The sequence below is a fragment of the Chionomys nivalis genome, chromosome 11 (genome assembly GCF_950005125.1).
Source record: "Chionomys nivalis chromosome 11, mChiNiv1.1, whole genome shotgun sequence".
Classification (NCBI taxonomy): domain Eukaryota; kingdom Metazoa; phylum Chordata; class Mammalia; order Rodentia; family Cricetidae; genus Chionomys; species Chionomys nivalis.
Genome location: NC_080096.1, coordinates 32,434,385 through 32,449,894, shown reverse-complemented (window position 1 = coordinate 32,449,894; position 15,510 = coordinate 32,434,385). Strand labels below are relative to the sequence as shown.

Below are 15,510 nucleotides of genomic sequence, written 5' to 3'. Positions count from 1 at the left end.
CAGACCTAATGGACAAACCAGGGACACTTAACATTTACAATGTGGGTCACTGTGAGAATTATACAGGGCCGGACTCCTCTCTGATTCATTTCTGTAGCCAGGACCCAGCCCAACTGGGTATGGTTACTAAGGGAGATATGACATCTTTCCAAAGCTCGTCCATTGGCCTCAGGAGCAGAGCAGCCCCAGGTAGCCAGTACCTCCTCAGTCCTGCTACTGCTCCAGCCACATTCTCCTTGTCGTCCACTTAAGGCAACCTTTCTTTCTCTGTTTTCTGTCCTTTCATAGGCCAGGTCAACTTCTGGGTCTCAACTGATTAGATTAATCAAGTAGGCACCAGTTCTTGTGGCTTCTGCATCCTGCCCCAGGTCTGTGGCTGTGTATGTAAAGGAGATAAAGGTGGGGGATAGCAGGATGACATAAGACCAGCATGGAAGACAACAGGCTGAGCCCCTCCTGGATGGGCCGGGCTGTAACGAATGGATGCCCAGGAGTGACAGATGTGCTGGTCACATGCTATAGACCTGTCTCTTCTCCAGAGCCCAGTAGGCCCCAACAACCCATCCCCAGGCTTCTGCCTGTGTCTGTTCTCATATACCTCGGGAAAGAAAACACAGGTTCCCCACCCCCAGGAGCTGCAGGGGTGTGGGGAATGGGCCCAGCAGTGCGGGGGGGGGGGTAAAAGGCTCCATCACTTGTTTCTCCTTTCATTTACTTCACAGACACAAGCGAAACATGTTCTAAGTCACACAACCTTTGAGGCTGTGCCTAGATTGAAACCTAGTGTCTTGGTCCCAAGACCAGGTGTCTTTCTGGCAGGCCATTATAAATTATCACTGCTGTTCACATCTGGAGTCTGCAGCACAGGGCAGGGACACCTCCCTTGCCTTCCAAGAGCTCTGACGTGAGTCAAGGGTCACTCAGTGCCCCATGACCCACTCTACACAGGGAATATATATAATCATTCGCAGCCTTCCCATGTTTTAAAGGTCTAACCAAAGAGAATTAGCTTATTGCAAATCCTTGTGCCAGTGGAGAAGGGCGGGCCAGCCTTGCTTCTCTGGGCTAATCCTCTGAAAGAAGAGGGACTAACCTGATGAGGACAAGAGTGCCCCATTTTCAGTACAAAATGGGTAGCCTCTTACACACACAATACATACACGCACATATGTTGATGTACACAAATGAGTAGTCTCTTACACACACATGCATACATGCTGGTGTACACAAATGAGTAGCCCCTTACACACACAATACACATATGCACACATGCTGATGTGCGCGAATGAGTAGCCTCTTACACACACAATACACACACACACACATGCTGATGTACACAAATGAGTGGCCTCTTACACACACAATATACACACACACATATGCTGATGTGCACAAATATGTGAGCAACTCTTCCTGACTTCCTACTTCTGTACAGCAGAGGGTAAGCTGAGGCAGGGCCTGTGTCTTAGGCGCAGGTGATTAGTTTCAGTTCAAGCCCCGTATGTGTGCAAGCTCTGATGTCTGTATTGCCTTGGAGCAGCCAGAAGTGGCGAAGGATAGTTTGGGGACCCTGGGGGAGTTGTGAAATGCCATGTGTGTGCTGGGCACTGAACCTGGGTCCTCTAGAGCAGCTGGCATTCTTAACCACTGAGCCATCTCTCCAGCTGCAATACATATTTTTATAGCTGGGGGAAACAAAAGCTCACATCACACTTGTTCATTTTGTTTTTCTCTTTGTAGGCCTGGTCCCAAGTCCCAGGAAGCCCCACATTAGAGGACAAGGCAGTGGCACAGTCAATGCTTCAGCATTTCTTCTTCTGTTTCTTCTCAGTCATTGTTCTGTTGTAAGGCTTCCTTGAGAATTCAGGGAAAAGCAGAATATTAAGAACAAGGTGTGAAGTCAGGTAGTGGTGGTGCACGCCTTTAACTCCAGCACCCAGGAAGCAGAGGCAGATGGAACCCTGTGAGTTCGAGGACAGCCTGGTCTATAGAGTCAGTTCCAGAACAACCAGGCCTACAAAGAGAAAAACAAAATGAACAAGTGTGATGTGAGCTTTTGTTTCCCCCAGCTATAAAAATATGTATTGCAGCTGGAGAGATGGCTCAGTGGTTAAGAATGCCAGCTGCTCTAGAGGACCCAGGTTCAGTGCCCAGCACACACATGGCATTTCACAACTGTTTATAGCTCCAGTCTCAGAGATCTGATACCCTCTTCTGGCCTTTTTGGGTACCAGGCATAGATGTGGTACACAGACATACATGCAGGCAAAACACCCATATACATATACATCTCAGCCAATCTCCTAACATCAAGCATGCAATCACGCAAACACTCATCTCAGACATGTACACGGGACAGGCTTTCCAGGGTAGCAACCGAGGCTTATATTCCAGTCCCACATCTCTGTGACCTGGGGCACATCACGTCATCTGTTTAAGCCTCAGGTTCCTCTTGCATAAAACAGGGATGACAAGACCGACTTCCCAGAAAGCTGAAGGGATTAAAGGAGATGCTGCTTTGGTAGTATCTGGCAGTGTCTGGTATACAGAAAGAACTCAATAAATCTTTCTTATTATGACTGGGTGTTGTAGAAGCCAAGAGATTGAAACCGAGGGTGTGGCTGGAGGTGTTAGCCGCCACAGAAAGGCCAGCACGCATGCACACCTGCACAGGTCCACACCTGCACCCGCTTAGACACGGGACTGTGGAGCCAGCTTTCCCTGCTGGCTCCTGCCAGCAGGCAGCGGGTGCCGGAGGCCTGCCTGATGCTGGGGGCACTATCAAGCCCACCACTGGCACGAAGGCTGCTTCCGTCTCACTTCTCCCACCCACGGGACACAACCCAGAGGCCAGTCAGTGCCACCACACCTCTCCTTGAGGACAGCTGCATTCCCTGTCACTCCCTCCTCCAGGAATGTCCCTGCCTCAGTCAAGTCTGGGCTAGCTCCTGTGTGGGGAGCTGCCAGGCTCCTGTTGATGCAACCTGCTCTGCTCTTCTCAGAACGGCCAGAAGACCTGGGAAGAAAATAAGGAAGTGTTCCCCCAGTCAGGGTCTGCTACTGAGATATTTTTAGTCCCTGGGGAGGATTTCTTTGGGGGAGTCTGAGGACAGTGACATTTGACTGTCGACAGCCACTGTGACAGGGCAGATGTACCCACAGCTACTGCTTCATGCTAGGTCACCAGTTTTCCTGGGGTCTTTGTGTTGGTGTTTTTGTTTTTTTTTTTGTTTTTTTAAAGATTTATTTATTTATTATGTATACAACATTCTGCCTTGATGTATGCCCGCACACCAGAGGAGGGAGCCAGATCTCAGTACAGATGGTTGTGAGCCACCATGTGGTTGCTGGGAATTGAACTCAGGACCTCTGGAAGAGCAACCAGTGCTCTTAACCTCTGAGCCATCTCTCCAGCCCCTCCTGGGGTCTTTGTATCAGCCACCATCTCACCGTGCCTCAGTTCCCTGCATGGGTCTGGTCTTGACCTTCTCAGGTTTAAAATCCTCAGTGGCTCCCACCGCCCTCTGAGACAGCTGTATCAACAATTCAAACTGTGGCTCTAAGGTTCAACCCAAATGCTCAGCTGCTCGCTCTGTGCCCTGAGGCAGCTTGCTACCCTTTCGAAGTCTCATTATCTCCAACTACAGGGTAAGTATACCCGTTCAGGCCTTAAGGTGGTTTGTTGTTTTGACAATTAGAAGCCACACGTACAAAATGTTTGGCTTAAAGCCAGTTCCTGTTAGCTTCTGCTATTGTAAGTCTTTAAGATACTAAGTCCAGAGACTAGAGAGATGACTGGAGGTTAAGAACACTTCCTCCTTTGCCAGAAGGGAACAGCTCGGTGGTAAGGCACTTGCCTCGTATGATCAAGGCCCTGGGCTTGCTCTCCAGCACTGCGACAGTAAGCGAGAAAATAAGGTATGAGTCTATCAGGCTATTAAATAAAACAAAGTTTACATTTCCTTTAAAAAATGCCAAGAAGCCAGGCGGTGGTGGCATACACCTTTAATCCCAGCACTCAGAAGGCAGAGGCAGGTGGATCTCTGTGAGTTTGAGGTCAACCTGGTCTGCAGATCGAGTTCCAGGACAGCCAGAGCCACACAGAGAGAAACGCTGTCTTGAAAAACAAGAACAAAAACAAACAAAAGAAGAAAGTGTCATGGAGGGCAGAGTTGGAAACTGGAAACCAGACCTTGAGATCTATGCTGACCAGGATACTCTAGGGAAAGCTGGCCAAAGTCCTCCTCCTGCCCAGCCCTCTCCCGCATGCTAAGGCCCACTTCTGTTTGGGGTCTCCTCACTCTGTATATCCAAACTCTGCTTGCAGACCCTGCAAACAGCCTTCCAGGGGTTGAAGGGTAGGCTCAGAGCAACATTCTACCCTCAAGGATGGAAGATGCCTTGACCCTTTAGGGCAGAAGATGTGGAGGTCTCCAGGACATGACAATGGGGGTAGATGAGCCTGAGGTGGGCACTTTCCTCTTGGTCTTTCATATTTTTTTTTTCTACTCCATCTCATTGGGTGTGGCCAGAATATGAAGACATCTACTTCCTTATCTATTCCAAGGGCAGCAACTTTCTGACACCATACAGTTGAATGGAATGTTGCTGTTGTTGTTGTTTTGAGACAGGGTTTCTCTATATAGCCCTGGCTGTCCTGGAACTAACTCTATAGACCAGGCTGGCTTTGACTCACAGAGATCCTCCTGCCTCTACCTCCCATGTGCTGGGACTAAGGGCGCACGCCACCACTGCCTGGCTGAATGGGATGGTTTTTTAATTTGCTAATACACACCTTGCCAATGTCATTCTCTGTGCCCACAACTTCGCCCATCTGGCCAGCCCCTACATGAGATTGGAGACTGGAAAACAGACGGTTAGAACCTGGAGCTTATATTAAGTACCCAAGGGGCAGAGAGATGAGGCAGTTGGACCCCTCTGACCAGGGTAGCATCTGTTGCCAGGCCTGGTTGCTTTCCCTAACTCAGCTTCTCTTGGCGCCGAGGCTGGGCACTCTCTCCAGTGTGCTCAATTGAATGTCTCAGGAGGCAATGGGTTTTGCAGATGGGCACCACGTGTCAAGGACTGCCACGTTCTCTGCCCCACTGAGTCTCCACAGCTGTGAGAGGTGGCTGCGGCAGAGGAAGAGGGCAGCTTAGCTCCTAACACTGAACCTAGTTCTCTGTCCACCAGCCTTCCTCACAGGCAATGAACAGGAGAGCACCCGTGATGGCGGGTCCAGAAGTCCACACCCACTGTAGGCTGGCTATGCTGCTGCTGTGTGCTTCGTTCGGTAGTGACAACCATAATTTGTGTAACTAATCCCTTGGGTCATATTCGGGTTTGGCTACTATAAATACCACTATGATAAAAATCTTGTATGCAGGTTTTTCTTTCCTCTTGGCACTATGTACCACTTCCTTTCCCAAACCCATGCCCTCACTGGCATGACCTGAGAGCACCTGTCTGCCCACTCCTTCCAGTGTACTGTGTTGTAATTTCAATATATTTTCTGAAAATGTGATAGGTGACAAACGGCACTCTGCTGCCTGCATGCGCACATCTCCAACGGTGAGGGAGGCCACATGCATCTCCGCTGTAGCCTTCCTCCTCCCTTCTCCCCCTCTGCCATCCATGGGCCCTTCCCTCTCTTAGCTGCTGGGCTCCGATGGCTTCCTTGACAGCCCTCAGAATAATAAACCTTTGCTTATCATATTTTCTAAACACTTTCAAAATGTTTGATACAATATTTTTGTTTGGTTTAAATTGATATTGCCAAGTTTCTTCTAGCACCTCTGCGCCTTAAAAGTTTGTCCCTTCCTGCCAAGCATGGGGGCTCAAACTTGTAATCCAAGCACTTGACGGGTAGATGCAGGGGAATTTTTTTTTTTTTAAAAAAACAGTTTGGTGTCCTATTTTCTTCAAAATTTCCAGCTAAATATGACATTTCACACCTGCAGTCTCAGATTCTGGGAGGCTCAGCTGGGCAGACTGTTGCCAGTTCAAGTCCAGCCCGGGCCACAGAGTTTGGGGTGAGCCTGGGTAGCACAGTGAGACCCGGTATATATCCTTTAGTTTTTTTTTTTTTTTAATATTTTGCTTTTTAGTCGGCTTGGGGTTTATTTCCATGTGAAGAGGGGGTCAAAGAAGCTATGTGAAAGCTGTATTTGGGAAAAGCCAAGAACAAGGAGAAGAGTCAGCGTGGGGCAGCCATGGAGCACCGACAACCCAGGCAGGGAGCCAGAGGCTGCTCGGTTCTCATGTCCTTTATCAAGGAATCTTCTTGGAACTAGAGAAGAAAATCAAACATAGTAAGGAGGATCCTCAGGAGAAGCAAGAGATGAAGAGGATACAGGGGTTCAGAACCAGAACAATCATCTCCTGGGGCAGTGAGAGTAAGAGGAGAGATCCAGACTGAGAGCCCTGTGTTCTGGTTAAAATCCCAACTCCTCAGAAGCTACCAGCCTCAGTTTCCTTGTTTGTTCCTTTAAGTACACCAGCTGTGCTCTAACACTGCTCAGGGGCCTGGACTCGCAATAGACAAGACCGTTCCTGCTTCCAGGGCCTGGAGAGAGGAATTCTAACAGCGCTGGGTGGCGCAGGCTGAACGCAGTTGTGTGAAACAGGACATACATTTTGGTGTTGCCAGGATGGAACGTATGTGTCGGGGATGAGAAACCGGCAAAGACAGGGAGGCTCTGGGGAGTCAGGGTTTGAACTGGATCCTGTAGGCCTGTGGCTCTTAAGCTTGAGTTTGCACCTGGGGGACTCATTCAAACAGACCACTGCCCACCTCCATGTTTCTCATTCAGAAGGTCTAAGGTGGGCCCGACCCCAATCGGCCAGATTCCGGGTGACACTGTCGATGCTGGTATGAGATCTCACACTTAAAACATTGGTAGCCATTAAGCAAGAGAAACAAGCCAGCCATCGGAACGCTTTAGCATTGGTTCTGAAGGCACACGTGGTGAGCAGACTGGAAGAAACTTAACCAGAAGCAGAGAGCTAGGAAGCTGCTGAAATCGCCAGAGCAAGCCATCTATAGAAGGGAAGCTTGTGGATATGGACAATGAATGACAGGATACACAGGCAAAGAGCAGAAAGAATCAAGGTTTCCAGGGGCTTTGGTCGCTGGCCTGTGAAAACCAGGGACTATCCTTAGACGACTGCGCTACCTGCTGGTGAGTGGTCCCTTTACAGGGAGGGAGAGATGGAGTCTCTGCATTTAGAATCGGAAAGTCAGTCTAATGGAGGGGTGGGTCTGGATGCCAGGCTGGAGGGGCAGTGAAGCCAGAAGGGCTGGCTCTTCCAGCTACCTGAGACAGAAGGTCAGAGGATGAGTAAGACAATGGGAAGACTTAAATTGCTTTATTATATTTATTTATATATTCATGTAGCATGCATGCGTGTGTGCATGCGTGGAGCTCAGAAATGGAACCCAGCCACTGGTAAAGTAGCATCACAGGCCGCACCCTCACCACAGTTTGTATTAGAGGATCAGAGGACTCCTTGTGGGAGGCAGTTTTCTCTCCTCACACCATGTGGTTTCAGGGAGCAACCTCAGGTCGGCAGGTTTGGGGGCAGCTGCCCTTACATGCTGATTTTTTTTTTTTTTGTTTTTTTTTTGTTTTTTTTTTTTCGAGACAGGGTTTCTCTGTGGCTTTGGAGCCTGTCCTGGAATTAGCTCTGTAGACCAGGCTGGTCTCAAACTCACAGAGATCCGCCTGCCTCTGCCTCCCGAGTGCTGGGATTAAAGGCGTGCGCCACCACGGCCCGGCTTACATGCTGATTTTGAAGGGGAGAAAGACCTGGACAAACAGACAGAAGTGAGAAGAGGCTTGGAAAAGAGGCGAGAAGGAGACAGGACAGAAGACCACCTCAGGAGATGAGGGAGGGTCTCCTGGCTCAGTAGAAAACAGACGGTTAGGGATGGTGGGAAAAGAGAACAGAGGCGGGTGTGGATTTTATTGTGGTTTTTGAGGGAGAATGTTCCCCATAGGCCCAGGTGTTGGAATACCTGGTCCCCAGCTGGTGGAGCTGTTTGGGTAGGCTTAGGAGGCGTGGCCTTGCTGGAGGAGGGTCACTGGGGGTAAGCTTTAAGGTTTTAAAAGCCTCAAAACATCCCTAGTATACTCTCTGCTTCCGGCTTGTGGTTAGAGGGACGAGTTCTCAGCTGTTCCTGATGCCACGGTTGCTATCATGATTTCCTGCCACTGTGGAACCGGAAGCCCCAATAAGCCTTTCCTTCTATAAACTGCCACAGTTATGGTGCTTCAACACAGAAGCAGGAAAGACACATGTGGACTGGGGAGTTCACTGATGGTGGGTGACCTTTATTTACCCTGCATGCTGGATGGGAGATTTCTCCTCACAACATACAGGTCCAGAAGAACTGAAGGTGGTGAGACAGAGCATTGGAAAGATTGACAACTAGGGACAAGATGCTGGCAGAGTGACATCACAAGTTACAACCATCGTTACAGTTTCTCTCTCTATGGTGCCATTCAGTCCCTGGCACTGGTCGGGCTGGAGGCAGAGAAAGGGTGTAGCAGAGGTGGCAAGTAAGCAGGATGATGATGGCAGCCCAGGCTGGGCCTGGCTTTGGTGGCTGATCTGACTCTGGACGAACGGACCAATGAGTAAACAAAAAAGCTATAGTGAAAGTCACAATGACACAGCTTTGACTCACAATTTGGTGCACCTGCCTCAGCCAGATACCCAACAGCTGGCTTGCAAGGCGGGCATCACTAGGGCCTGTTACGTGCAAGAACTCAGTAAACAGGGGTCTCCTAGGCGATGGCGGGATGGGCTGACAGGGAGGATTCTAAGAAGGAAGGTGTGTGGTCAGGCCCATCACGGGGATTCCTGAGGCAATCAGAGGTGGGGTTTACAGCCAATTCTATCTACTACTTAACTAGTTGTGTTACCTCAATCAAGTACTTCTTTGTTTTCGTACCTTGGTTTTCTGGCTACTTTGAGGATGGTAACAGTACCTGTCTGACACGGTTATCAGGAGAACTGAATCTAAGGGATTCAAGGAAGCGGGGACTGAGGAGCTTTGATGATGAGATGATGATGATGATGTTGATGGGAAAAGGGAGAGAAGGAAAAGAGGCAACAGGGCGCAGAAGGCATTGATGAAGAGCAGAAGCCAGGGATGAGCAGTCTGGCGCCTGAGCACTGAAACCTGCAGCAGAGCAAGCAATGCAGACCAGCATGGGGGGGGGGGGGGAGGAGGAGGAACAATGCCTGCGGCAACAGCATGGATGCTGCTGATGGCCTTGCAAAGAAAACAGCGTTGCCACAGGCTCCGGACAGAGGTCTATGACCTCTTGTTCTCCAGCTAGGCCTTGTGGAAGACCCGCCCTGTGTCCCCCAGAGGTAAAGCGCTACCCCATCCAACTCCCCCACCCCAGCAAAGTTCTCTCAGGTCAGAACAGAGTGGAGGCTCATGTATAGATAACATCCAATCCCCAACCTGGGCCCTGTCCAGCGAGGCCTTGTGTTTGGAACCTGACAGCCCAGCCTGCCCTGCAGAGCTCCCAGACGATTCTGTTGTCGGCTCTGCTGTTGTTCTACAGAGGATCCCCCTCCTCTGGACCTGGCCTCGGACTCCTCTTTTTCCATCACTACCTAGGCCAGACCCTACAGCCTAGACAGAAAAAGGCTTCACTTCCTAGGGCAAGGGGGCTCCTCTAACAGCACCCACCAGTGAAAAACAGCCACGAAGGAAGCTGGAGTTGGGTCTCAGCACTCTGGAGGATGAGGTGAGAAGATTGCCAACAGTTTGAGCCCCGCCAGGGCTAGCGTGAACCTCGCCTCATGAAAACAAACACTAGGAACTGCCTGCGGCTGAGGCCTTACCGCACCTTTTGTGCTAGGTTTTGTCTCTATTTCACCTTAATTTTTAAAAACATCAGCTGGCCACGGTGATTCAAGTTTAAATCCCAACACTTGGGAGGGAGAGGCAGAAGGACTGTCCTGAATTCAAGGCAAGCCTGGGCTACAAAGTGAGGTCTAGGCCAGCCTATCTAAAACAAACACAAACAAACAAACAGAGGCCACCTCTTGAGCAAGACTGTGAGACCTGGGTTGGGCTCTGAAATTCTACCCTCCCTCCTTCCCTGGGGAAAGAATGTATCACTGTACGGTCAAGCCTGTGGTAACAGTCCAAGAGCTACCTCAGGCCTTATTCTTTCCCTTCCCTCCGCATATTGGGACCACAGTCACACTGGCCAGGTCCACACAGGGGGCTTCTCAGTAGATCTCAGCTTCCCAGTGTCATTGGGAAGATGTCAGGTAAGGAAGGGAAGGTCCCACAAGGGCTCTGTAGCCCTGGACCACTGGCATCCTGAGGCACCGCTGGGAAAGCTGGCAGAAAGGACCAAGTGAGGTGTTCTGTCCTTCACACATCCTATCTTCTCCAGTCTTCATCTAGGGCCTGGATAAATCTGGGACACTGGGCCTCACGTGCCGCCACATCAGTGGCTATGTGCACTTTCCTTACAGCCTTAGACTGCGGTAAGCGGAGAATGGCCTCCTGGGGTCTCCATGCGAAGCTTCCTTTTGCTTGGCAAACCTGACTTGCTCCTAGCTCTTCTTTCCCCTTCCAGTCATGCGGTGTCTCTCAGGAGGCCTTCTCTTGGCCTTCCCGCCTGCCCCAGCTGCTATAGGAGGCACCTCCGGCACTGCATAATAATTCTAGTTTGCGGACTGTGCTCCCATTGGACTTCTGGTGTAGAACAGAACCGACTTTGTCTTTTAAGTCCTAGGGGCTGGCTCAGGGCTCGCATCTCACTAATAACTGGCAAACAGCTTAGGGCACAGGGAGGCTGCAGTCTGCCTGTGAGAAGAGCCTTTACTGATCCGCGTCTCCATTACAGACTAGAGCTTTTACTGATCTGCGTCTCCATTACAGACTTATCCCTGATTGCTTCTCCCTCTCCTGGGCTCCACTCTGCCTTTTAGCCTTACTCCCCTACTCAGTACCCAGCAGCACTCTGCCGGACACATGCAGTCTGCTGGGACATTAGACATTCTCGCTGACTCGATCAAGGCTCCTGGGACCAGGGAGGAAAAGGTCTTTTGGTGACCAGTTTGGAGCTATCTGTGCCACTGTCCAATGTGTTAGAGAACCAAATGGTTACACATGGGGAAGGGCAGAGCCATCAACCATCTTCCTTTCTCACATCTTCCCTGCTTCCAGTGTTTATCAGGATGCCTGGGTACCGGAAAGGTATGTACCATAAGCAACACAGCAGCAGGCAGCCAATGGTTTGAGTCTCCTACCTGCTCTAGTCCTGCCCTGTCAGCCCTGGCCCTGGCACAGAGTTATCTCCTGCCAGAATTCCGCAGGTGAAACTCTAGCCAGAAATAGAGCTTGCCAGCACCCAGAGGCTGAGCAGCTAGAGACATCACTGCATGAGTAGGCCAAGCCTGTGGCTGAGCCCCAGAGGGAGGACAAAGAAAGGCAACCTAGTTTACATCTACCCTACCTGGGTCTTAGGGGCCAGGGAAGTGATGTGTAGCTTAGAGATGTCCGGGGGGACAATCCTCAGGCTTCGGGGAGGGGCATTCAAGAATGGGCCTCTGGAGGTTCACCTTGTGTGGAGGTTTGAATGAGAATGTCCCCTCACCCATAAGCTCATAGATTTGAATGATGGTAAGGGAGCCTGCACTATTTGAAAGGATAGAGCCAATAGCCCTCTTTTCCTGCTGTCTGCCAATCTGGATGTAGAACTCTCAGCTACTTCTCCAGCACCATGTCTGCCTGCATGCCGCCATGCCTCCCACCATGACGATAATGGACTAAACCTCTCAAACTGTAAGCCAGCCCCAATCAAATGCTTTCTTGTATAAGAGTTGCCGTGGTCACAGTGTCTCTTCACAGCAAACAGAACACTGACCACGACACTTGGGATGCTGAGAAAGGCATGGATATGACTGGTGTGACTAGTGGAGCTATCTCTGACTGTGGTACACAGAAAGCCCACGGGACTTCAGGAGATTCTGGCACCTTCCCTCTCCCCCTCACACTCAGAAGGTGTCCTCCTTGACACAGGCTGGCCATGCGTGCCCAGGACAGGGCTGAGTGAGGGCCTGATCACACCTCACACACACCTGATCACATGGCCCCACACACTGTGTCAGGATCGTGGTGACTTCTGGCTGCCAAGGCCAGGCCACCAGACCAAGGAGTGAGCTCCTCAGTCTTCCTGGGAGCGGCTCTCTCACTTCAGCTGACTCTCCTTCCTGCCTTGGGGAGACAGGAAGAGCTTTGACTCCACCGTCCTTGGTGCTCTTGGAAGCAGAGATGACCATATGCTACTGGCGGCTGCCTCTCTGGTCTGCTGCTGTCTCCAAGGAATCTGGACTGTCCCACTTTCCCACACTGCCCCTTAGGAAGCAGGAACTGGTTTGAACTAATCCCAGATCATGCGTAATGACTGGGCACCATGGGGGGAAAACCCCTATGGGATCAGGGCTCTAGCCTCTGGCTCTCCTGCCCTGAGAAAGTCATGCTAGCTTTGCCAGGTGTCTATGGGCCAAGAGCATATGGGCCGATGAGCAGAGACCATAGACGAGGAAGGTTCACAACAGTATTCCCATTTCTGCCTCTGAAATGCTTGCCTCTTTCCTTGAGGCAAACAGAAAAGTTGTAAAGACTCTGAAAAGAGAAGGATCCTCTCCCAGCCCCATTCCTCCCTAGTTGGTAGACAGGAAGCTTGCTTGAAGTCCAAGCAATCACCTGCTTCTCTGCCCTTTTCTTCCGTTTGGAGATCCGGGCTGCACCCAGTATAGCCAGCTGCCTCACTCAGCCTGGCTCTGAGACGGCCTCCCTTCCCCACTGCCCCACCTACCTGAGCTTCTGGACCTCACTTCTGTCTTCTCTCTTGCTTGCTACCTACTTGACACTGCCTGCACTTGGCCTTGCTTGGAAGGGGCTGTGGAGTCAAACCAAATTGCACTGAGACCCTCACGGGCAGGCTAAGCTGTTCTTACTCCTAACTTCTAAATCTAAAGGAGCAGCTCCTTACTGAAGTCAGAGGGCAATCTGTCAACAGTCTCCAGGAAGAGGCTTGGGCCCTGGGAGATGAACGGCCTAAGCCTGCGCATCCCTCCCCGGGTGGCTGATGATGACCGGACGGGAGGAGACAAGGGTCGGGGGTGGGAGACAGACTCAGACAAGTTGGCAGGTGTCCCCACAGGCCAAGAACTGGGAAATAGAGGTCTAGGAGGGGTCCTAGTAGGTGGCCTACTAATGGGCAATCTGACCCTACTCTACCACAGACACTCCCTGAATACACGGGCCCAGATCCTGGCCACCTTCGAGCAGTTAGCACAGAATCTAATCAGACCCATGGAGGAGAACCAGACTTAGCGGCAGGCTGGAGACCAACCTTCAGGCTAGCAGTGAAAATACGAGGCAGAAAACGGTCTGGATTCATGAGTGTGGGAGCTGGCACCCTTGAACTGAGGTCCACTGTCCCTGCAGAATGGCCCTGGGGTCCTACAAGGCTTTCTTTCCCTGTTGAGAAGGAGGTAAACCCTAAGAGCAAGCAGGATGGCCTCATGGAAGGGAAGTGGGGCCAGGAAGGCAGCTGCAGACCAGGGTAGGAGCCTATGAAGGCTGGGAGTCACACAGGGGCTGGCCCATAGGGCCCAGAGGCTTGCTTCCCTGGGATCTGAGACAGCACCAGCCCTCCCTGGCTGTCTAGAGGCAGGTAGCAGAGAGCGGGCACTTCAGCTCCAGGGGCTCACTAGGAACCCTGCCATTGATTGGCCTCTGTTCCGTGGTGGATTTGCTGTCTTTTAGCTTTGGGTCATTTTGAAGTTTCCTCTTTGTTCTTTGTGGGGTCCAGTGGGAGGGACACGTGGAAGACTGGAAGACTGGGAGGCTGGGGGCAGGAGAAGGGGAGCTTGTAGCCGGGAGCTCACCACTCTCTCCTTGTAGACGATGTACTTCAGCCACTTGAAGTCCTGCCATTTGAAGCCAGCAAGGACAAAGAGAGAGTCTCGTTCATACTGCTCAGGTCGCTGCATGGCACCCTCGGGGTAGGTGATGCGCAGGGTGGTCTTGCTGCCTACGTCCCTCTCAAAGCCCTTCACAGGTGCTGAGTTCAGTCTGCAGAGAGCCAGAGCAGTCAGAGCTGGCCTTGGGCCTGTGTTTTGGGGGGGTACCCCAAACCCCAAGCACCCCAGGGACAGAGTAGGGATCCAGGTCACCTACTCGTTCGTTCATTTAAAACCCGCCAACCCAGCAGCATTCTTGAGGCTTCTGGGTGACCAGATGGTCAGACAGTTCTCAGCGCACAGGGCTCAGGATTTGGTTTGCAACATGCATGCGCCCAGGGAGTTGTTCAGGGGAGCTCACCTGACCACAATGTCGTAGTCGTCAATCCGTGACCCCAGAGACTTGTTGGCAAGGACCCCTCCATTGCCTACAATGATGCAGCGGCGGCAGTGGAGGCTGAGGGGAGAGAGCAGAGGCCTGTGAGGGTGGCACCCCAGCTCTGCTTCCCTTTGTCTCTTTGCCCTCAGTTCTACTGTGACTTTGGCCAGATCCACGCAGCACTTCTGGAAGGAGGCCAATGCCATACCTCGGAAAGCTGGGCCCTGGGACACTTTGACAGGGCTGGTGCCTGACACTTCTAAGAAAAACGTGGCAGAGGCATGAGGACTGGCTCGTTAAGCAAGGAGAGAGCTCTGCAAAGACTGTGTTCTGGGCAGAGGTTCCCTGTGGGTTAATGAGAGTTGGTGGCCTTAGAGGAGAGGGGACAGTGAGGGAAGCTTGAAGATCTCTCAGAAGAGCGAGGCGAAGAGGGAAATGAAACTGGGCGTCTCAGGACTTAAGACTGGGCTTAGCTTCAATTCAAGCCTCTAGACTCCGGTGGCCGCTGACAGTCTTGCTCACTTGGCCTCTTGTCTCTACCCTGATCTGACGCTTTCCCCTCCAGGGTCTATGAGCTTCAGAGCTGTCATTACCTTAGTCTTAAGCTCTGTTCCCTGTGATGCCTTTATCAACACCCCCATCATCTTCAGTTCTTAGTCCCAAACCACTGAGGTCTGAGCACGGAGGAGCCTTGCAGAGTGATGGACTCGGCAGATACACATCCAGAGAGCTGCCCTACTTACACACTCCACCCACAGTGTGTGCATGGGGAGGTATGGTGGAGAGCCTGGCCAGTCTAGCACAGAGCAGCTAGGCCACGGCACTTTCACCCAGGCCAGAGAGCCCGGGGGAAGGGGGTGGGCTCACCTGTCCAAGGCAGGGGTCAGGCGGTACTCTTTGGTGACTGACAAGATGGCTTTGATCAGATTGTCTGTGGACAGAGGAGGAAGGTTATCGTTAGCGGGTCACTTAAATTCCCAGAAAATATCTGCTAGCAATCTTCCCAGAAGGCCCAGGACTGGGGATAGAGCCGAGGTGGGGGTGGGTAGAGGGAACAGCAGAAACAAGGCTGGGCCAGACCACCACTTTGATGGTTCCCTTGATGGAGACGGAGGTTG

The 15,510-nt window shown here is 51.6% G+C and overlaps 1 protein-coding gene across 3 annotated transcripts in view; it reads right to left on the bottom strand.

Moving 5' to 3' along the window:
* Positions 1-15,510, bottom strand: part of St3gal3 (ST3 beta-galactoside alpha-2,3-sialyltransferase 3) — a 220,504-nt gene that overhangs the window by 10,836 nt on the left and 194,158 nt on the right. For all 3 annotated transcript variants that reach the window (XM_057784235.1, XM_057784238.1, XM_057784236.1), the window contains 3 exons: positions 15,260-15,323; positions 14,375-14,470; positions 13,939-14,125 (listed from right to left, as the gene is read on the bottom strand). In XM_057784235.1, the coding sequence (XP_057640218.1) occupies positions 13,939-14,125; positions 14,375-14,470; positions 15,260-15,323 (347 nt within the window). The remainder of the gene's footprint in view (positions 1-13,938; positions 14,126-14,374; positions 14,471-15,259; positions 15,324-15,510) is intronic.